The following is a 24,429-nucleotide window of genomic DNA, read 5'->3' on the forward strand; positions in this document are numbered from 1 at the left end:
ATACCTGATGTTTGTACAAGGTAAAGAAAACCAATTGTTAGACCTTATACCAAGTCCCGAGATCAGAATCACAGTTCTTCCAACTGCTTTTCATGATTAGGTTTCTATTGCTGAGCGTTCATGTCGTAATCAGGTCCTTGATTACCATGATCTACCGAAACAACTAACAAAGTCGTTTAAAAAAACGAAAGTGTAATTGTTAGCGGTCGACAATGTAACAACCAGTCATGTGCACGGATTTGCAATAGGTCAGTTTGTTTCTACCAATGTATATAATTGCCAAACTGACAGAAATTTACATGCACTCGGGTTTAGGACGTGATTATCAATCACTACACTGAAGTTAAAACGTACCTTGTACATCTTGTGCTGGAGTAGGTTCTGAAAGGGAAATGATTTACTTCAATATTAATACATCAAACACAGGAACAGGAAAATAAACATATGATATATAAGTTGCCTTATTTCGTACAACCTTCAGTCACTATGCATCTGGGTGGTGATGCTAAATGTAAACGGTTGAGTAAACTCGCCTAGTACTAGTACCCTACTATTTGATGTTTTAATGAACACACACGAATAAAATCAACCTTGGACAGATAGCCTCGCGTGTCGATATAGTGCTTCTGTTACCAGGCTTCAAGGATAACCGTCGCTGTGAAATTTTGCGTGTAAAACAAGCCCGACTTGACTTGCGAGTTTGCCAAATTAGATGATCCCTGCATTGCTCACTTCACAACGAGAAACTAGCCACTGATGGCCTAAATTCTATTAAATGTTACCTGTATCAAAAACGACCGCTTTTGGTACTGCTAAAACAAAAAGTACTGTTACTGATTCTCTTCAATTTCAGGATAAACTTAGCTCCCGAAAAGTGCGGCAAAACGGGTATGAAAAAAAAAATGGTTTGACCAAAAATGCTTTACTTGTAGGAACAAACTGTTTGACCAAATTGCTTTACTTGCACGAATAAACGCAAGAATACTGAGATCGTTTTCAAGAAACACTTTGCAGAAAATTCATTTCCATAGTGGAATAACTGTTAGAAAAGAACATTTGGAAAATTTACTGCTTAAGTATGCGTCACCAATTTTGAATTTACAACATGGCGGCGAAAATACTCAACAAGTGCTTTTAATGACAGCTCAAAATTATAAAAAGGCGCCGAATGGACTGCTAAGAAAAAAAAAATATCAAACATAACACGCAACTTCCACTACTCGTGCGTTACTTAAGAGGCAGGGAATTACCTGTCTTTTGAGACGTTTGGGTACTACCATTGGTCAGGCTCACCAGAACAGTACTAAAAACCGATGGGGTAGGCCGTGGGGTAGTTCTTACTTCTGAAATCAATGTATGCGCACAAGACAATCAGTGTGTGGTTACACGGATGTAATGCGCTAGCACCCGCCAGAGACCCGTTTAGAATTGTTTTACTACCGCATGTTGTGTTCGTGATCGGCAGTGGAAGATGGAAGAGCTTGGCAATGCAACACAGAAGCAGTGACAATTTCTTCACATATGTTCCGTTTCATACACAAGAAAAGAAAATATCTTACCAACATCAGGCTCCACATTAAGAATATAATCTACATCCACGCTGAGGTCCCCCACTTTACCGGAGGACACTTTCTCTTGTAAATCCTTCAACAGGTCATCATTCTTGCTTGAAGGTTCAGCCGCAAAATTCAGTGTCATTTTACATACTACACTCCCTTTACTGTGAACACAAGAGAGAAAAAATATCACGCTAACTAGAAAAAAAGTGGCTTAAGTGTCACTGTCTTTCATGATTGTGGACGTGGCTCTAGCCTAATCATGACATGTCTAGAGTTTTGGGAGAAAACAGTAATGCGCGTTCGTAACAGTCACTTGAATTCTTAGAGACGTCCAGAAAAATGAAGACGTTTGTGAGTGCAGTAGTTCTGGAAGTGTGAAAGAACAAAAAAACCGAGTCCAAAACTTCTAGAAAAAGATGTAATTCGTCACTCTTAAGCGATGAATAAAAATGTCAAATCAAAGCCCTTGTTTTCTTCCTTGATCGACTAAGCCTTCTAAAGCACTTTTGAAAGATGTTCTATCCATTCTTAGCAAGATAAACGGGACTAACAGTTTATTTACTCATGTTAGCTCAATACAAAACCGGTTCCACACTCGGACAGGGACCTAGCCTTCACATGTCCAACATGTTGTCTAAAATATTAACGGCTGACAGAAAGCTTATTCAACCATACCTGAATAAAATGTCTGTAAAATTCACGAGGGTAGGATTTTTAGAATATACTTCCTGTACCTAAAACAATTACATATAAAATACACAAGAGATTAACATTCAAACAAAACTCAGAAAAGCAAATGATTATGCACAGTAAAAATTGTACAACCGCACGCAACCCACGGATCTAACGTAATAGGACTGAGCGGAAGTGAGAGCACAAACTCTCATTTCCAATATAGGTGTGTGAGAGGCAGTTAATTTCACTTGTTACTGAAGCTACCAAGCAAAGAAACCGTTTGACAACAATGTGTAACACATTAAGGCCAAGCACGATCACCTGACACAAATATATAATGCATAAAAAAGGCTGATAGGAGATGTCTGTGTCGTGCACATGCTCCCCCACCCTCTCCCCCGCACTTCTCTCAAGATAGTTAACTAAGTTCCAATATACATACTGCATTTTTCACTCGATCTGCTAGGGCTTTATATTTTTCTGACGTCTTGTCAGAGAGCTCTGAACTCCACTCTTCATTTGTAAGTCTCAACTCAGCTTTGACTTGCTTGTCTGTAACAAAACATGTGATTTTTATTTTAATTCCCCCTGCAAATGTCTGCACTGACAAAACATCCTGTTATTATCATTCACCGTTCTGCCAGTAGTCACTCTCTAGCTGCGAGTCTTCAATTCAACAATGCTACATGTTGAAGAAGGAACTGTTGGAAACGTTATTGTTACTGTACCTATGACAGTGTTTATATCTAAGCCCTAAATCGCATCTCTCAAGTTTGTTTTAGACTGTAAGTATTTAGATAACTCTGTGGCAGTTTTTACTAACAGTATTAGGTTAATAAGATTTTTACATGTAAAAAACGTTCTCTGGTTAAAATTTAAATACAAGTTTTTATCAAGCGATGGGTAAAAATCGCGAACAATAAAATATATGAAATAAACGAAATGATCCTCGCGGTGTTTGAACCCATGACCTCCAGGATAACGTATGGAGGCTACACAGCTCATTTGGTAGAGCAACGCACCAGTAACGTGGTAGGTCCCAATGCCCAGTGGGTTCAAATCACAATTATTTTTTCGGGCTAAAAGCGCAATTGCTTAAGTTGCTTACACACTACGAGGATCATTTCATTCATTTCAGCATTTATCCCCAGTTCACATTTATGTCTTGCATATATTCACTTTGTCATTTAGATACGTACTACAAAAAGTGTGAAAATGAGAAATTTATATATTAGAAATAATAAAAATACTTTTGTGGGAATAAAATTGCTAATCTGACGTTGCGTATTGTCTGGTAATTGCTTCAAATTATTGTCTGCGTCATTTGTAATTGCCGTGTGCCAGATTCCAGAATTTTTCTTACGCGAAAATTTCCCTTGTCGATCACATGTGCATTCTTGAAGTCGATAAGAGTGGCCGTTCAGCCATGCGTAGGTGGCAATGTTCGAACCTTTTTTAAAGGCTTCTGTGTTTCTAATATGTTTTTTCTTCCTTGTTTGTAAGCAACGTCCAATTTCTCCAATATAACTCCACAGAAAGTCGACACAGGGAATCTTATAAATAGCATTTGTTTGAAGTGAACTGGTGGTCTTAACATGTCGGAAACAAATTCCTGTTGTAAGGTCTTAAGGGGTCTGCTTGTGGTTCGAATGCCATTGTTTCTGGGTAGTCTTGACTTGTATGTATTGTAAATTTAATTAATGGGTGCGAATAAAAAAAGTTGTTGTTGATGTTGTTGTTGTTGTAAGTCTGAGGTTGTAAAATCCGTGACTTTATTTTGTAACATACCATTTATGTTGACATGTTTGCTAAATGACACTCCAAAGTCATTTTGTGCCACACAGTAGTATGACCTCTGCCCTGTGTCGTCACTGATGGGTGTGTGGTATGACATGATCACGTGCTTAGTGTCGCCGATTACTTTGTAGATAGTAACATGTGGACTGGGCAGCCCAGTAGCATTACACACAAACAAACATGTGCCATTGATTTTCACCAGAGCATATGTGATGACAGGTAATGTACCTGAAAACAGCCACAATAACAGAAAAACAATTAATCCCACCCAGAAAATCAAATAATTTAGTGCAAAGTTAATAACACTTGACGGAGGGATGCTAAAATGGACTAACTCCAGAAAAACAATTGTCACCCAATGATGGCTGTCAAAACAGTGTTGGAAACGTTAATTGCAATTCCACAAGCCAACATTGATACCATGTGTTACCAGACTTTAAAGAACTTGAAAGGAAAACACTGAGTTTGCTACCAATGTTGCCTTATTTCTGCTACGTCACACAATACATGTACACACTTGATTGGGATGTATGTCACACAATACATGCACACACTTGACTGGGATGTATGTCACACAATACATGCACACACTTGACTGGGATGTATGTCACACAATACATGCACACACTTGACTGGGATGTATGTCACACAATACATGCACACACTTGACCGGGATGTATGTCACAGAATACATGCACACACTTGACTGGGATGTGTGTCACACAATACATGCACACACTTGACTGGGATGTGTGTCACACAATACATGCACACACTTGACTGGGATGTGTGTCACACAATACATGCACACACTTGACTGGGATGATGCCACCTGTGGTCCTTACCTCTGATATTCATGGCACATGCGGATGACCCCACTTTGTTAGACACAAAACACTCATAGACCCCAAGGTGTGCCATTCCAAAATTATTGATGTCCAACTGCTCCTGGTGACTTGATTTTCCAGGTTTGATCTGGAAGTCTGAATCAACAGGAAGAGGTTTGGAATCCTTTGCCCAACTGGTCACTTTTGGAAGCGGGACTCCATCTCCTTGGCACATCAAACTGCTAACACCTCCCACCTGCTCCCGGGTAACTGTCAAGGTACACGTTGGAGGCTCTAAAGAAAACAAGAGAGTAAAAATACAACGAAGCTCCATAACTAGGGCCATCGTGAATAGTGCTATCTGGTGATCAGCAGTTATATTCTCTTGAATTTGTTCTTAATTTTGGAGAAAAAAAGATGCTGTTTGCATTCACTGTTAGGATAAAGACAGATAAGCACCGGTGATCAAGCAAACATTATTTTGCACTGTAGGTAATGATCTGTTAAAATGTTAACAAAAATGTTGTGTATTTGTTGATTCGAAATGGGCGTTTTTTGGTTACAAATTGTCAAGTATATATTTATTATTTAGAGTAAAGCCTTCTTTTACCATTCCTCTATCACAGACACCTTCTGCAGTTATTGGAGGTTGTAGGTGGTTTTCCTTTGCCCTTATTGCAATCGTAAACGTACCTGCCACCAACAGTAACAAAGATCACAAACCCAGAGGATTCGTTTCCAAATTACTTGTGGCCATTATTGAAGGACTCCACGCAGCAACAACACTTGTATATACTTTTGCTTACCTTGTGGACAAACTTTAGAAACGTTTCCATGAACGATGTCTTGAGCCCAGTCACTGTTGAAAGGAAAGTTAAGGCAAAATGTAACACAAGAAAGCAATGAAGAACACAGTTATCCAAATAGACTCAGTAAAACTCGTGGTCTGTACCTTGCTTTCTTGCTGTCAAATGTGGTGCACTTCTTGTTGCTCCATCCACAGTAGGGATCCAGAGCAGAAACACAAGTTCTAAACAACAAGAGCACATATTACATAGCTGATGGCAGGCAGGGGGTGACAAGAAACTGCAGGTATTGTGGAAATCTAGTTTCATTTAATAGTATTAATTTCTAAAACGATATTTGTTTTCAGTGAAAGTGCAGACCATTAATTGTTGAACCAATCACCAACAGCTAGTAGAAGTAGTGATTTGTCAGCAAGTGAGGGGCCTGAAGGGGATAAAATGGGAATTAGGCGGATTTGTGCAAATTTTCACTGTGAAAATAGGATTTGGGTCGCTGGAAATCATAGACAAAAAATTGGAATGGGGACTGGGATTAAGATAAAATGGTCAATGGTCATCGGTATCACAATTAACAATGCAAGTTTTAATCTTAATTCGCCTTTACGTATGTGAAGCTTAGGTTCCTTCATTGTGGTATAGCTGCAACAGTGAGATGAACCCAATGCAAACACCATGCTCAAAACCACTTTACATTGCTCCGAAAACAAACAAAACATTGGCAACAATTCTGAAAATTAATCCACACATTATAGACTGTCTTGGTTTTCTGAATACAGGAAAGAAAAGATTATTTTTTTTTTTTTTTTACAATTTTTCTACAGATACAGATCGTGTAAAGAATGTAACCAAATGTAGACAAGCAAACACAATGTAGCAAAATACACAGGTAGGCAGGCAGTTACATTTGGGTAGACAGCTATAGGTACCGGCTGAACCTACAAGTAAGTGCATCATTCTACAGACATCGCTTCCATATATCAATGTTGAAATGTGTAAAACTGGTTGCCACTGACTCGTTTTTTTTTATCACCAAAAGTTGGCAACCGATTTTACACGTTTCAACAATAATATATAGATTTAGGCAGGCCTAAAAGCGGAGCTCCCCATTTATTTAATTTTCACTGGAGCTTACAATGTTTTCATTCTGGTGAATAAGCGGCCAATGTACTAATGTTTACGGTGGTTTATAGGTGCAAGACAAATTTAACTCGCCTGCGGTACGACAAAAATAATAATCTTAAAGCAGGGCAAATGTCATTACTCATTGCACGAAAAATAACTTAAGAGTACAGTAAATTATCTGCTTTCTAGCAATAGAAAATAGTTTCGCGATCCTGTTATAGTTTCGCTTACGAAAGAGAGCTTTATGCTTCTGTCCCTCCCAAAAATGCTTATGTCCCTCCAAAAATGCTTGAAAACTTGTAGGAACAGAATTTTTCCACCAAAAACGCTATGAATCAAAGAGCTCTTCGGAGCTTTTCACCAAGTTTTACGTTTGGTTTTCATACCTTGAACATATATGAGCAGCAGGTGATTCTAGATAGATCCATCGTTGATGAAACTCATGTGAAACCCGATTTAGCTTTCGAATGCTCCTTCATGTACAACGCTAGCTCTTCAGGTAGACACGAAAGTCATCGATCGATTATGGCTCTCAATGTCCACTTTTTTGGCGGTCGATTACTTTCTACACGTAATTGTCAGCAACTTTTTGTTTCTTAGCTTCTTGTTTTTCTTGTCAAACCCCTTTTAATTTTAAAGGCCGCCTTTATACGGCCGTCTTGCTTCACTCTTTCTACCATCAAACTATGGCCGCCACGTTGCACGACGTACGTACGTCGTACGCGCCCGCGAACCATGTCGCTAGCCATGGTGACCATGAAAAACCAAAAGCATGGTTCTGTTAATTTTCTATGTGTATGGGGCTCTGCTGGGAGCTCCGCTATTAATACCAACTACTGACCACAGTTAAAACATATTAGATAAATAAATGGATTTCTGTTTCACTTTTGCAAAATGTCGAGGTTTACCTGCAGCTCTGGTAATGACTACAGTGCTGTACTGGTAGCTTGACAACACTAGAACTGCTTCCAATGTACACAGCTCCCTGATAAAGAACGAGTCAGTACAGTGTCAGTTTTTTTGGAACTGAATGAGACTGAACGGGAGACTGTTTTCCTTTATCAGCCAAAAGCAAGTATACGCATGAATGGTCAATTGACAAATTGATTGTAATGTTCACAGGTGATAATCCTCTTTACATTAGAAAGGGTCGGAAAGGGGGGGGGGGGGTGTCGTGCACGGTTCACGGGAATTAAAATCGAAAATTCACGGTTCACGGGAATTAAAACAGACTTTTATAACGCCAGTTTTTGCACCCATATAGTACTACAAAACTGGCGTGTCGACCATTTTGAATTATTGCATACGCTTGAAATAATTCTTGCAATTGACTTGACTGACATGCGTTACTACTATGTACATTGAATATCTCACGAAAAATGAGCTAATTATACACATTGTTCACGAATCTCGAGAAATAAATTAGTTATTTCACGAATCACGGTAGTACTTTCGTTCACGGATCACGGGAAATAAATTCCTTTTTTTACGATTCACGGCAATTAAAACCGGAAAACCCCCTTTCCGACCCTCATTAGACTTCAAGGACCAGTCCATTCTCAAAAGAAATGAATGTATTGCAGTAACTGTACGTTAAACTGTAAACACTACATTAAATAATCAAAACACACGATACACCTTTTTTCAGGAGCCTTTGATTGGTTTTGTTGCCATTTTTAGAACAATTTATGTAAAACATTTAAAATTGTTTCATTAACCCAACCAATTCAAGGTACAAGATGTTACTGACCCTGCAGTTTATTTAACAGTTTACCTTATATAGTTTCATTGTATAGATTGGATCTGGTTTCTGTAAAGAAATGAAGAAAAAGACGTTGTCAGTGTTCAAAGCCACACAAGTTTTCACTATACATGTATTTTATGTAAAGTGAATGATTTGAGAATTTCTAAGCCTTCGGCTTCGAAGGATCACACCCTTCTCGATCTGCATAAATATTTGTTATTCACCAGCCACGAGGTCCATATTGGGAAAAACTGTGCCTAGTTTGGATGTACGGCCCAATATTACGCGAATTACTGTATTTTGACTGTTTTTAATTAAAGAATCTCATTTTCTTGAATGACGCCACCTAGCTAGTGTTTTGTTTTGGCAAAAAGTGGCCGATGGAATGGCGTGAAAATGATTGCAGAATGCACAAACAACCACAAACTATGAAACAAGAACTCGATTTTGTCAATAAAGAGATGAATACACGCCTTTAGAAGAACTTAGAGGCCTTAAATTCCACTTCTATTTTGTCCTTTCACATTTACAACATTTGGTGAGCAGCTATTTTGATTTTGAGGAGCAAATATTTCATGTGTTTGTTCGTACAACGCTGATTTCTCGTGGAAATACGATTCATCTCACGACGGATACGCACCCGGAACCAATCAGACCGCAGGAGTTGTATCATACTCAGCTGCATCCAGTCATTGCTAATATCTTTAGCTGAAGACTAATTCATAAACAGTAGACAGGTGCAGTTTCTTAGATATAAAAAAAGTAAATGATTCTGAAATTAATTGTTTCTGAATTCACTATTAAACTTGAAGTTACAAGTATTCTAGGACACAAACCTCAAACACTTTGATCTGCTCCACAATAATAGGATTGCCATCACCAGATATGTTGTTGAAAACTTTGAACACTGTGCCATTATCTAAAAGATTCAATATTTTCCCAAGTCAACTAAAGTATGAAGAAGTAAAAGATAAAATGACACTAACAACAAGAGTGACCAAATGAATGGAATGGAATATGCTGAGTCCTCGGACTGGAAAAGCTACTTCACTGTGACTCCCAGAACCAAGTTTGAGGGTTGCAGAAGTTACTAATGCAACTGAACTGAAACTGGTGAACTTTTATGACTTTTATACCCAACTATTTGATTAACACGGCAAACTACAGTCAAACCTCTATTAAGAGGCCCTCTTAAGCAGTCCTCCATTTTGCAGTGAAAATTGAAAAATCATCTCCCATATTTACTGTAAATTAGACCTCTGTTAAGCGATCACATCTATTGAGTGCACATGGTCACCCTTCAGACTTTTCATTGACTAATTTTATTGTATTTTCCCTCAAATAAACAGTCACCTAGTTCAAGCTTATTCACCTAGTTTAAACTTCTTATTTAAATCACAATGCCTTATTTTGACATGGCAATGAGCAAAGCATGTTCAGTATTATGCGGCCTTAAATCACAGACGCCATTTTCTGGTTTCTTTATTTCACTTGTGATGGATGTGATGGCAAAATGTTACTAATTTTGGCTTACAACCAAGACACTCCAGCTCTATGAAAAACGCTATAGATTGTGATACTTAAAGTTAAATGTGATATTAAAAAAAACTGAAATGCCCTCTGGCTATTCAATTAACAAAATACAGTATTTTCCCCATTCTAGGATATTATAACCATGATAGTTTTTGTGTCCCTTACCTGTAGAAATAAACATGACAGGAATAACCTGTTTATTTCCACTGTTTACATTATCCACCACAAGCTGAGTAAATCTACAATCAAGATCACAACGATTTAATGACCACAATATGTTTAAATTAAGTACAATATGAGTGTTCTAGATCTTATCTGAATGCGCCAGAATAGCCCCCCCCCCCCCCCCCCCCACAAAATAACCTCCGCTTCCCTCTTCCTCAAAATTTCCAAACGTCTCACAGACCCTGGAAATAATTTCATATTGTCTTTCTTAAAAGATGAATAAATTGTTGAGCTATTTTTGTTGCTGCTTGGAAGCAGGTGTGAATAATACTTTAATTATGCCATAAAAAGCAGTGAGAAAATATTTTTTTAAATTGCACCAACATTGTACTTATTCAATATCAATGAAAACAGTTTCTAGAACCTGCATGATAGAGCAGTTTTCAATTGAGTGTCATAAAACCAAAGGCAAAGTTATTACTCCGGCCAATCACAAAGGACACAGACAATCCAGTGAGCCAATCAAACCTCAAAGCAAATTCATGTCACCAGCACAAAGAGAAAACGTGCATGCGCGAGTCTCGATTGGTTTTGGTTTTAGTTCTGATTGGCTGAGAAGGTGGCGCAAGATTTTAAACCAATCACTAAGCATAGTAATGCAAAACCAAAGAAAAACCAAACTACTTTCGACACTTAAGTGAAAACCGCTGTAACACTTACAGTGGCTGTGGTCACATCTGCGGCGTAACTTAAGTTTAACTTTAGTCACATCTCAAGTTACGTGATGTCATATCTAACTGTAGTTAGTGCTTTCGGTCGACTTCACGGTCACACCACTGCAGTCAACTGCAGTTAACAACAGTTAGTTCTGATAAGCGTATGGATGACGTCAGAATTGAAAGAGGTTCATGTGATCTGTTAAATGCAAACATGGTTGACCGGCGAAAGCTGTTATCCTTCTTATTTCTTATTTTCGTGCGACTGACCATCATATAAAAATTTAGGGGTATAAGGTGAAATCTTTAACGAATGCTAGATGTCAAAGAATTCAAACTTAATTGGTGCTTACAATGGCTATATTTGCCATATATTTTACATTTATATTGCTTAATGTAATTTTTTTGTTTGTTGTTTTTCTTTTTCCCCTCGCTTCACACTTAATTCATATTTTGCATACTTATATATGTTCATCTCGGACGTTCGAAAAGAAATCTCACATTTTGATTGGTTGTTCATTTGTAAACTGAGACTAACCCATAAACCCAGCTTGGGTAAAACTTTAGTTATTCTATATTGAAGTCAAGATGTGACCGCAGCCAGTAATTGGCGATTGCCATGATGATGTCATTATTTTGATTACAGCTACCACATCTAGAATCTTTCACTTATTCTTTTTCTTGGGCTAATTAGGACAATTGTTACCTAAAACTCCACTGTGGCTTTAAAATTTAAATAAAGGAAAACAAAATGGATTCTGGTGGTACGTTGCAGTCAAATGAAATAATTATTGTGAAAGTGTGATATTGAGAAGCCAGCACAAAAATGCTCTAACTTACATGTATAAACCAAGAGTTGTGACTTTAAAACTACACGTTTTCCCTACAAGTCAAAGCCACAAAAAGCAATAATTGTGCTTCTCAAACGAGCAGATCACATCAGGGTCAGGAAAGATCACTCAGTAATGGATTTTAGCTAAAATTAGGCTGCTTCCAAGCATTATCCTCTCTCATTTTTTGCTAAAATTTCTAACATACATAATCCCTACACCTCACTGAGAAAGGTGTTCAAGTCTGTGTTTAATGCGAGTCATGTCAAGGAACTCTGCATCAGTGACTGAGGTTTCTAGGGTGCTTCTTTGATCAAATTTGTTACCTTGTTTCAGCTCTGGTAAACAGAGGTTTTCTTGCTTGGAACAGCGGTTCTGGCATAAGTGGATCAGCCAAGAGGGTATGGTCAGAAGCAAACTTAATGGTTTCCCAAGAGTAACTCTTGGTTTTAAGATTGTCATCACACTGAATAAAATAAAAAGTATTTCATTGATATCACTAAGTAATGATAATTATGATGGCCCCAAACTGACTTATAATTGGGCTGGGCATAGAAACTTGAATGCCAAGTGCAAAGGCTTTATCTAAATTGTAAGTAGTTTAAAATGAAATACATTAATTTTATATTTAGCAAGTGAAACTTTTGATAAGACCCTGTCACAGCAGTGTGCCAGAATTTTCTTTATGACATCATTTGTTAATTTCACTCTACATGCCCAGATCTTGTCTACTCACTGTACAAAGAATCTGTAAATCATGGAATCGAACGAATGATTTAGAGCAAGAACCACAGTGAGTGGCGGTGGGCTGAAGTAATCACTGAAACTGCCTGTCTCAGCATATTAATATTAATTTTAGTTTCCCTGAAATAGTTGAAAAGCATCCAAAAAGTTAAAAGGAGACCTACATGAAAGTTGTGGCAAATATATTCTTCAACATAAATACAACTAATACAGCCAAAAGCAGCAGGTTAGGATAATTTCTTGAACTGAAGGTGTCAACAAATGGTAAATATCTTACTTTTCTTTCAGTGAATTTCTTGTGTGTATTTCTTCCTGACAATGGTAAACAAGTTTTTGATGAAAATTACAATTACAGAAGCTTAACTCCAGGCTTTTGTGTTTTACCAGTAAGCTGATATTTTTCTAGAGAAACGTGGATGCCAAGAAATAAGTGTTTTTCCACACAGGGTATGGATCAAGGTAGCTGGCAAAACGAAAAAACTGAGCCAATTTTATGAACTAGTCTTACTCCAGGCCCAGTGAATAACGAAAAATAAAAAATATAATATTATAGTAAGGTGGTTAATATTATTTCTGTACAAGTTGCACCATTTCACATACCTTTGGCCTACCAGGAACCACTGTCAAATTTACTGGAGATACTGCAACCCACAAGGAAGAACCATCAAAACCTTTGTTGGAAGTCTCTTTCAAGTACTGGCTTGTATCAAACAATTTTTTAACAGACTTCATACTGTACATACAAACAGCTGAGCCAAGGACTCCAAGCCTAAAATGCAAACAATCATAACAATAATAGACCGCAAGAGCAAAGTTTTTAAGTGTGCGGTTTTAGTGTGCGGTTGGTGAGGGTCAAAGGCTCAAGACAGTAGAAACTGACAGCAAGCAGTTTTACCTTTTATTCCTTAAGACACAAACCACACATGTCTTCAGATAGTTAACGGCCTTCTACTGATTGCAGCTAATCAGATTGTATGTTTGCAAAATTCACGCCAATTTACCAAAAAATTCATCTTCCATTGAAAGGGAAGGTTAAAAGCAATCTAAAATAATGTAACAATCCATTTTTATCTTTCCCAATCCATGCTCTTCTACGCTGTACATGTATGTTTATTTTGTGTTCCTCTGAATTCCCCTATGACTTAAAGAAAATTTTACTGAATGCAAATTATTATTTTTAAGTTTGACTTAAATCGTTTTTAAACTTGCTCCCAACGTGTCCAATCCATGAAAATCGATCATCGGAAACCAATCAATATACCGGTAATCAATATAATCGATAACAATCAATCAATTAATATCAATTGGTTCCATTAAACGATGAAAATTGAAACTCACAATTCAAGTCCTCTTAATTGTATGGATTTTTATCAAATTTTATCGATTATTATCAGTTTTAATAAACGAACCATTCATGAGTTCTTACAACATTTTAGTGAGGAGATGGACCTTATATATCAGCAAACTCTGATGGAATGTTAATCACCGTTTCATGATAAGACAAAATAAAAAGAGCTAGCAATGTCCGAGAGTGTTGTGATTTTGATAGAGTTGGATACCAGCTAACGTAGAAGCTACTGAGAACCTGTTCAGTCAGTCAAAACGTCAGTACTTTCAAAATACGTTGTTTAACGAATCCGGGTCTGGTCACAGAGATTATAGACACTTATAGAGGGCTATTTAGAGGGTATTGTCCACGTATCATGGGTAAACTTCAACTGAAAAGACTTTTCGAAGAGAGTTTTGAACATGTTTTTCGTAATTTTGACACATTTAGAGGAAAAGCAGCAATTGAAGGACAGATCTCTTTTTGTGAAGACAAATTACAATAGGTAAGACTCGACTACTAATGCGTACCAAAAACGTATCTGAAATCATAATTCCCGGGCATTTCACTGACAATCGATATAATCGATAAAAATTGTGGAAAATCAATGAAAATCAATACTCACATCGCTTTGGGTCTTTTTCATCGATTTCTGATATCAATCGATTAATTGCTATTGTAATTATCGATTGCAATCAACTTTATTGATTATCGAATTTCATAGATTGGACATGTCGGGAATTTGCTCCAACGGACTTGTGTTGGCTGCCTGATTGTCCTGACAGGGGTTTCGAAATACTTTGAAGTAGGCGTCAACTGGAAGAGTAGGCGGTTGTGTGTAATATGTGACTTATTTGTCGTGAGCTCATTGCTATGACCAGAATAACCAGCAACACAAATCAAGTGCCCGATGGAACTATGGCAGTCACCAGCTTGTTTTAAAAACCCTTACCAGTCTGAGTGCAAATTTTCTTTTCACTCACAAAGGACTATGAGAAAATAAAAAAAATTCAAACCCCTTCCTCCTCTAAAATCTTTTGTTGAAAAACATGGCTAGTTTTTTTCTAGTTTTCTAATGATGTGAGTTTTTTTACTGTCCCTAATGTCCCCTGGATATTACCTCACAGGAACCTTTCATGTACTACTGACAATACTACGTTTTGTGTCTTTATTTAGACTTGTCAAAGGTTGACTTTTTGGTGCTCTTTAAATCAAATTATGAACAAACAAGTAAAAATGATATTAAAATTGCATGAGATTTCAGCGACATGACACCAATACCAAGTCATGAACAAAATGAACCTTCAAAATTTCCATTGATGTAATGGTTTAACATCAAAACATAAATTAAAACTGCAGTGCATGCAGCTACACCTGTACTTACTCTGGAGTGGTAAAAATTCCATAAACATAGTCTTCATTTGTCGTAGGATCTTTGATTGTAGCAAATGCTTCTGAAAACCCAAATTATAATTTCTTTTTTACTACTTTTACAAAAAAAACTTTAACAAAAATACTTAATGTCTTGATTGCCACAGCACACAATTACCTACACTCTGCGTACCCATGTCTTCAGTTACCTCACAAGGAACTAACAACTGTCAAGAATAGACTTTTTATGTTTGAAGCTTTAAGTGCACTTACCCTCCCTCCCCCCTCCAAAAAAAAATTCACTAAAAATTTATAAATGTTTGTGTTATTCAAACTAAGTCAGCAAAAAAAATTTGGATTTGATTTAATCACCAATTTTTTATGCCCTTGCAAAGACATGCTAGACTTACAGTATGCTGCACAACCATTTAAGCCTCCAAAATGAGTCAAGGCTAAGTTTAGTTCAGGCAATGCATTAGCAAAGCGTATGGCAGTGCCCCTGCAAACCTTCCTGGCACCTCCCACATGTTGGTGAAACAGCTAAATTGACAAGGTTTTATAACCTTGCCAAAATTCCATATAGCCTCATAATTTCAGGTCTTAGTGCATAATTTTAAATGATATAAACAGTTCTTAAAGGAAATACATGACAGATATCAAATCCCCCTCAAAAGAAAACAAACAAACAACAACAAGAAGAAAAAATAATGTAATTAATGCATTCATAAAACTTACGAATTTCATTGTAATCGAATGGAATTTTTCCAGGAACAGAACATAACATTCTAGTCTTCACGAATGAAGTGAATCTGTTTTTCAGGCTTCTTTCAGCACCTTCATCATACTGAAAATACAAATATTCCAGCTCAGTTTTTCTTTCTTGGACTTAAAGGTTAACATGACAGAAGACTTAATTTTATTATATTTATATAATTTGGTACCTTTAGGAACAAAAAACATGACAATACATTAAGTCTTGAAGTTTTGTTCATGCAAAGCACTGTTTTACTGATACTAAAAAATGTTTTACAGTGAAGCAGTGAAAAGCCTGAAGATTTCATGCACATGTAATGCCCTTGTGAAAATACTTATTGCCATTCTGGGTAAATTATTGGTGGCCAAAGTCTTGCCTGGATTTTGCAGCAAAATCTTGTTAAGGTTCAGGACAAGAATCACTGCAAGACTTTGGTTACCAAGAATTTCTAAAACAAATATACACTTTGCAATTTTTAAATAAGTATTATAGATAGAACCTACTTGAGCAGTGTTTTACATACCATATTATAGGAAATTAACGCATCATGAAATAAATGCAAAATTTAAAAAATTGTGTTAATTTAATTATAGTTGTGTTAATTTTTGTTGGTGTTAATTTCTGTAACATTGATTACCGGTAAGTATATTAACTACACACATTAACTACACTACACCAAATTCTGGATCCTGTCCAGATAGTTTCTCTTTTCTACAAACTGTATTTAGATCTTTTGCAATGTGAAATCCCACAGGTATATTGTTTAAGATATTTCCAGTTCATGCCTGCTTTTAGAAAGGCAGTTGACATCTGACACATCAACTTTTTATGACTTCGCCCAAAAAATTTCAATGTTGAAATAAAAATTGTTCTTGTTGCCGCCACAGACTGTCCTTTCTTGTGTTAATCGTGTTAATTTTCTCCATTTGAAAGATTGACCTCCTTTTTCTCTCTAATTTCCTTAGTTAGGACTAAGTTTTTCATTAATATTAATTTCAAATACCTTAATTGACATGAGCATTCTAAATGAAGGTTGGGTGCCTGAGACATCCAGGAGTTTACATACATTACACACATACATCAACTTTATTTCAACTCGGATTATCAGAGTAGCTAGTGATAACTAATATCTCCAAGAAAAGAAATATAAATTTAACAAAGAAGGAAAATTATAAAAACGAAAATGAAGCAGATAAATAAAATGATACACAAATAAACTTGCATTTAACGGCATGTAATACTTAAGGTAGTACACACACATTCCCCAAACAAGAATTAACCAGGCAGTGCCACAGTTAAAGTAAATTTTATTAGTGGTTATATACAGCCCTGGTTTGTGAGCCTTTCTGGAGTGCTGGACTGTTAGATTTATTTTCAAAATAATCATACATATATGTATTGTAATACACCTAAACACATACCTGACAAACTCTGGCTACCCGTGAATAAACAACCTGCAGAGGAAAGGCAGCAAATCTCGTTTCCATAAAAATATATGAACTTATAGCACAAATTGCAAAAGTAATTAAGGACTTACATTACTGTTGGAATAAGCAGCCTTTTCCTATCAATAATTTGGAGGGTCACTTATTTCAAAATAAGTAAACTATCATGTACATTTCTTTTAAAGCCTCGAAAAATTATTATAGTAGTGGAAAATAGGACATTTCTGGTTCTGTATGAAAGTTGATATAATGAAATTCACGTAAATAAACTGCTGGAGAATGATTTTTAAAAACACATTGAATCTCATTGCAGTTACGTACACAAGTTAAGGTGGCTCTATATAGTAAACTGCAGGTTGTTGCAGTAACATTTGCATGAGCTTCCTTCTGTCTTCGCAAATATTTTTATTCGTATAACACTTGATATATTGTCTACAACCAAATATCTGTAGCTTTAATCTATCTGAAAAACCCTTTTTTAGTACCTTAATACAATGTATCATTGCTATGGCAACTAGTAAGAGATACTTGGCTTGTTTTTTGACACAAGCTTACTACAAGAGGGTTTTTTCTAGATTTCAACACGGTGAATTTTCCTTGTTTTTGGCAAAACAAAGTAAACATCTAGTTTCAGCTGGCAAAGCCATAAGGAAATTTGTACATTATTTTCAGTGGTTTTAACAATTTTTGTTTTTACGCTCACTGCATTGATGTATGTGTAAAGTTTAATGACTTTTTCATACCTGTAAGCGAAAAACAGGTATATTCTACCCACATACCAATTTTTTTTAAAATTTCACCATTTGGAATGCGCACAACATGCATTTTTAGATCACTCAAAAAGGCTTAATCGTTTTCATGAAGTCAGCAAAATAGAAGTTACCGTGTTGTGCATGCTCATGGTTCGCTAACTTTGCTAAAGGGTTGCACTTGTTTGTTTGCAAGCAAGAAAATTTACAAACTCATTATCTTTGGAAGTTAAAATGTTCAGTATTCTCTTAAAAATCTATTATGAATAAACTTTCCCTTTGAAATGTTTAACATAAATCCATAATTCATCATTTTTGCCTGAGCTTGCATCAACAAGCTTGCACTAGCAGCACGTGTGGTATTGAAAAGTTCTACACACTTAAAGCAGTTGTGAAAAGAAAGCCTTCAACAAGATATAATTATGTAAGGCATCTAATAGCCAAAGAAAGATAAAAACCTCAGGGCCCTTGCAATTTTGGATTCAAGAATTTTGACGGCCACATGGAAACAAAGAACTTGTACCTAAATTTAAGAGTTTTTTTGCTAATCAGTGCAGCTACTGATCATGACATCCTGGACTGTAGAAAATAAATTTTACTTACTTTACCAGTCTCAACTGCAGTTTCTCTCAGAAAAAAGTAAACAAAGTTGTCCTCGTAATGAAAAGAAGATACAAAGTCGGCATCTGTAGGGAGAACAACGGAGACACTGTACAGTTTGTCAAACATCTTATGAGCCTAGATAGGCTGTGTTTGAAGGATCACCCAGATACCTGTTGTACACATCTCCAGGGCTTGGGAATAACAGTAGCCAACTAGCTAGCCACATGCTAATAGAAATGCAGTTTTTTTTAGATTAACACACTTAATTGATACACCTAAAAAACACGTACAGTCACCTGTACGAAAAAGTCTGGCCTAACAAAGCCATAATCAGGCCTAATTTAGGCCTGATTTGGTCACTTGAAACGTGAAACAAACCTGACAATAGCCTAACATTGAATTTGTTAGGTTAAAAGAGCCAAGCCTGAAAATAGTAAGGTGTTGTTAGGTTCAAATTTAGGCTTACACGTAGCCTAACAGGCGAAAATTTTTTCAGGGCGATTAACGTTATGAATCGGTGGCCTTATTGCTAGCCTGACAAAGCCTAAAATTTATTTAGTCTTTCGAATGACTGGAGAAACCAAATTTTCTAACCTGACAATTGCCTAACAGAACCTAATTTAATGAGTCATGATTACCCGTATGAAAAATGGAAGCCCTGCAAAACGGCTGTTTTAATGCCACGCTCAGCTGGATGAGTACTCTAGCTCCCGGGTCTCGCTGTAACCCTATAAATTTTACACCCGCTTTCAGTGTTACGTGCATAGCGGCTTTCTGTCGACATCCATCTTTCGATGTGCTAAACAAACAACACGGATCGAAATCCGCCAATCACAGCCCACTAGCATGACCTTCTGACCTTTTCGCACATTTGCATGAAACCAACAACGGTATGTATAGGTTTTGATTGGCTCATTTCAAACAGCACGTCGAAAGACGATGTCGAAAGATGATGTCGAAAGATGGATGTAGAAAGATAGCTATGCACGTAACACTGAAAGCGGGTATAATGCGACTCACCAAACATTCGTGTCATCTGGCACGTACCCCAAAGCGAATTTTTAATCAATCAATGGTAAAATTTCTATTCTTTTTTACATTGCAGTGTGTTAACAGCCAACATAAATTGCAGTTTTCTTTTCGGCAACTTCGAATGGTTAATGATTAGAACGTTCATAAGTGCGGGGTTGGTTTGAAGCATCAGGTTACGCATTCGCACGTGATCAATCGTGGAATTTATTCAACTCTGCACGCAACAGTTTTAACGTAACTAACCTGCTCAAACAATGAGTCTTTCGTTTAAGACTCGTTTGCTAAGTGAAATATATCGCTTATTTGCTGAAATTATCATGATGAAACATGAGTTATTTCAGGAAAACAACCTGATGTGTGTGATGTGACAGGTCACGAATTGTAAACCTGATACTTCTACATGTATTTACGTACGAATGTGTCAGTTTTGGCGGCCAAGTTTTGAAAATCTGTTAACCGAACGGAACAGTTAAGCTGATTCACTGTCCATTTTGGCTTTTCATGTTACAAGAGAGTTAACAAATTAGACATTTGGTCATGAAATGGTCCCAAAGCAAGAAACATGCTTCAGAATGTGTGGTGATGTAGTTTTTGTGAAGCGAATGTGTTTGTTTACGGTGAACAACGTTGCATTTCGACGCTGGTTTCACCGCGCGCACAGCAGTGATGCGTGGATTTTGTACTTGATAATATGTTGTGCAAAAGGAGAAGTATATATTCGTTGGCACCCTGACTGCAACTTCACACAGTCTTAAGTTCACACTGCCACTGGCCGGCCGGTAAGTGGACATAAGTTTGATCGCCTTTCTTCCGAGTTAGTTTGCACGGAACATTACATGTAAACTTGAAATCATTAAGGAAAATTTAGATACATCGATTCAACTACTATCTGCACGTTCTTGTTGAACAGATGTGACATTATGCGGTAGAGAGTATTTGTTTTTCAAATATAACAGTCGGCAACACTGTACATGCATGTACAACATGCTTAATTCAAATTCAGTTGAAAATCTGCAAATGAAATAAAGCAGCTTTTTATTAAAAAAATAAGCCTCAATGTGTGTACGTATGTGCTTACTAAAATTAATGAAGTGATTTTTATTCGGTGGAATAATTTTCATCTATTGAATTTGTAATAAATTGTCTAACACGTCGGCGGCGGCCATGTGCATGTGCAGCGAACGTTGTTGACCGAATGCTGGCTGCATTCATTCTTTTTAGTATAATTACAACATATACGACCTCAAAATTGTTGCAGTTGTAAACAGTTGTTGAATGTCTCAACGTCTCAAATTCTAGAAGGTTTCGAAGTCGTCATGGAACGTTAATGTCATGTACAGCTTAGCGTGAAGGTATTTGTTGAGAGAAAATTAAGCAAACTCTTTGTGTCTCATGAACCAGTTTACGGCGCCGCTTCTAAACAGGTTGTTATACATGTAATTTTGCATTTTTAGCCCTTAGAATTTTTAGGCTAACAAGCCTGCCTTTTAAGCCTTACAGGCCTACCTTTTTAAGCGCAATAAGCCTGCTTTTTAAGCCTAACTTTTGCTATATGTAAGCCTTAAAAATAAACAATTTCCGGCCGTCCCTACGAGCCTTAAAAATGTCAGGCTACGAGCCTTAAAAAATTAAGGTCCATTTTTAAGGTTAATACGAGGCTTAAAAAGGTTAAGGTTAGGCTATGAAAATTTGGTCTTTGTCAGGCTAAAAAATCAGGGCAAAATCAGGTTATTGTAAGGCCAGACATTTTCGTACGGGCAACTCTCTCTAAGGCGGACACCGTCGGGACTGGCTCCAACTGTCCATCTTAGAGAGGTGTTCGTCTTATAGGGAGTTAAGTTAGAGTAAAATGACTGAAAAACGGCAGGGACGGGACCAACAGTAGGTGTCCGTCTTACAGAGGTGTCCGTTAAGAGAGAGTTGACTGTATACATTACTTGCACTTACATACACTATTTGAAATTGAATAGCTTGATGTAAGACTATGCTTAGTGACTTTTAGGATGAAAAATCGTTTTTTCCTTCAAACGCGCCTGAATTTTTGCGTCTTGTCTTCAACAAGACTTTCAATCAGACCAGTTGAAAACTCACCTTATGCATTAGAAGTCCGCTTATTTTCGCTTATTTGACACATATTTGTGCCCGTCTGGTGGTGAAAGGACATCATTAAGTCTGGAAACCCGTAAGCCACTAGCATATCTCAAAGAAGCGAGATGTGTTGCTGCTTGAAGATTGCTAAACCCTGCCAAGACTGGCGGTAAACTTGGCTTTCGAAGGCGCATTGAGCCAGGCGAGGTCTAGAAGCAACTTCTGTTCCAAAAAACGTTATTTTCTCGAAGTTTTGGCTCATTTGCCTGGTGTTGCCGCGTTGAACGTTTGGAAATAAGGAGGTGCTTTTAGACTTATAAAAATTCTCTTAGATTTGGCGATAGGGGTTTCCGTATTTCAGCTACTCAGGGATATCCCATAATAATCTTTAATGGATACGTCATTCGATACGCATTGTCACAATAAACAAAGTTCGTTCGGCAAAGACGGAAAACGCTCACTCAAATCAACAGAACACAACAGAATCGACAGAAAAGGATAATTTTCACCAAGATAAGCAACAAATTGCTTCATTTAGACAAAAAATAGCCCTAAGCTGCAATCCTTTCCAGGAAAAAAGGACCTGAATGTTTAAAAGAACGATCGTTGCTTGTGAGTCAAGATCAAATTGCGTTACGCGTGACTACGGAGAGAAACTGGGGAAAAGCAAAAACATATTATGGATTAACCTTTAGCAGCCTAAATTTGCTGACTGAAAACGAAACACTGAACATTTGGCGAGTGCATTTGTGGTTAGAAGCTGGCGAGAGGAAAGGGCAACGGCGTAAGTCGTTTTTGTTTAAGTATTTCGTTCATTTTGCTATATATTTTTCACTTCTTTTCACTGTTCAGTCGCTCAAGATTGTCGATCAGTCAGGTTCATGCAGTGTTGACATAACATTCGTGACACTTAACCCTAATCTTAACACTAGCTAACCCTAACTTAACTTTACTGTAACTGCAAAATTTAATCCTCATCTCTCTTCGAAATTAAAAGGCTATTTGGCTTTGTTGCCGCATGTTATTGTTTTAAAGTGACCATACATGTAGTCCTAGTTTTTCTTGAAGACAAGGTGCAAACCGGAAATTTTAATTAGAGGACAATGTTTTTCCATTAAATTGAAGACCACATGCAAAAATTCCGGCACGTTTGAAGGAAAAAACGATTTTTCATCCTAAAAGTCACTAAGCATAGTCTTACAGCGAGCTATTCAATTATACAATAACATTGTATAAACAGAAAAAGGAGTTTGTGCTTTCACTAGCCAAAATGTCTAGTGGAATTTTTAGGTAGTTTTGTGAAAAGAAACTTCAAATTGATATTGACTCTGAGAGAAATAACAAGTACACTGTTGACATACATAAAAAATTAAAATGGACAAGCTAAAATTATGGAATTTAGCGAACGAACAAATAAATGATGCCGCAGATCAGAGAAACCTCGAAATTAAAATACCATTTTAATTTTAAATTTAAATTTCATTCACACACCACACACTATTTACTTGTTTATGTTTATTAAAAAACTACCCAGGACAAAAGCCGGCCCACTTTTTATTAAATTGATTTAAAGTATTATTTGTAGTGCAAATGTATTTTTCTGTTTCAAATTTGATTTTGATCTTTATCTTAAAGCCAGCAAGGCGTGGAAGAATTGGAGATCTTCTGCAATCCCAGAGGTATAATTTGGCTATCAACAGGAGATAATTAAGTAGGGGACATTCGAAATTAAAATATCATGACACAGTAGCTGAATCATTGAATCATAAGCAAGCTATCTAATAGTATGCTACTGTAACTAAAGGACAACCTTAAACATTAACTTTTTTTCCGACTGTTCTGGTGATGAAACAATGAGTGCAGAAAACTGTTTCTACCAATTATTATTTGCCTGGGAAATCAAGCATAACATCATTTGTATTGTTGATTGGTGATCAATCAGGTAATTAAGGATGCACAAACAAGAGGTCATGTATGGGAGCACTTTTGAAAAAGTGTTTAAGTACATGCATGCATATACAGCTGTACTGGTAAGATGTGGTTCTGAAGGATATCTGAGATATTTTGCTGTAGGTGGGAGCAAATGATGATGATGCCTGTAACACCTGTCACAAGTTGTCAATGGAAAGTGTTACGGCTGCTGAAGCACTGCAGTAGATAGATCCAAGTTACATAGCCTTTGGCCATGTAGTTCCCTGTTACAGGTGACAATATCACAGCAGTGGCTGCTGAAATTTCTACTGAGAACCCTGCGATGTCAACAAAACTGGACAAATCAAGTTAGTGACACTGAAGCTAAACCGTTACCTTTTCTGCAAAATATTTGTTATGTAGCAGAATTATTCATACCTTGTAAAACATTAGGAGATGAGTCAGATTGTAGCAAAAGAGCACTGCTGCTCAGTTCTGCAATCCACTTGTAAATGACTGATCTTCCATTACTGATTCCAGTAAACAAGTGATCACCTGCAAGAAGGAAGTCATATTTTCTCAATTAAATGCTGTTATCATATATAAACGCTGGGTCAAAACTAAGAGGCTA

At 36.9% G+C, this 24,429-nt stretch overlaps 1 protein-coding gene across 3 annotated transcripts in view; it reads right to left on the bottom strand.

Annotated features, from left to right (window-relative positions):
* Window positions 1-24,429, bottom strand: part of LOC144658212 (semaphorin-4A-like) — a 49,347-nt gene that overhangs the window by 3,590 nt on the left and 21,328 nt on the right. For 2 of the 3 annotated variants that reach the window (XM_078518603.1, XM_078518595.1), the window contains exons 8-27: window positions 24,237-24,353; window positions 18,768-18,850; window positions 17,392-17,424; window positions 15,952-16,060; window positions 15,230-15,299; window positions 13,119-13,287; window positions 12,101-12,240; window positions 10,229-10,302; window positions 9,367-9,449; window positions 8,561-8,596; window positions 7,695-7,771; window positions 5,811-5,888; window positions 5,665-5,717; window positions 4,877-5,152; window positions 4,023-4,259; window positions 2,677-2,786; window positions 2,235-2,293; window positions 1,560-1,720; window positions 1,251-1,343; window positions 355-381 (exon numbers count right to left, since the gene is read on the bottom strand). In XM_078518603.1, the coding sequence (XP_078374729.1) occupies window positions 355-381; window positions 1,251-1,343; window positions 1,560-1,720; window positions 2,235-2,293; window positions 2,677-2,786; window positions 4,023-4,259; window positions 4,877-5,152; window positions 5,665-5,717; window positions 5,811-5,888; window positions 7,695-7,771; window positions 8,561-8,596; window positions 9,367-9,449; window positions 10,229-10,302; window positions 12,101-12,240; window positions 13,119-13,287; window positions 15,230-15,299; window positions 15,952-16,060; window positions 17,392-17,424; window positions 18,768-18,850; window positions 24,237-24,353 (2,085 nt within the window). The remainder of the gene's footprint in view (window positions 1-354; window positions 382-1,250; window positions 1,344-1,559; window positions 1,721-2,234; window positions 2,294-2,676; window positions 2,787-4,022; window positions 4,260-4,876; window positions 5,153-5,664; window positions 5,718-5,810; window positions 5,889-7,694; window positions 7,772-8,560; window positions 8,597-9,366; window positions 9,450-10,228; window positions 10,303-12,100; window positions 12,241-13,118; window positions 13,288-15,229; window positions 15,300-15,951; window positions 16,061-17,391; window positions 17,425-18,767; window positions 18,851-24,236; window positions 24,354-24,429) is intronic. The other variant, XM_078518613.1, reaches the window with a different exon arrangement.

Source organism: Oculina patagonica, chromosome 1 (genome assembly GCF_052425735.1).
Source record: "Oculina patagonica isolate OP01 chromosome 1, crgOcupat, whole genome shotgun sequence".
Taxonomy (NCBI): domain Eukaryota; kingdom Metazoa; phylum Cnidaria; class Anthozoa; order Scleractinia; family Oculinidae; genus Oculina; species Oculina patagonica.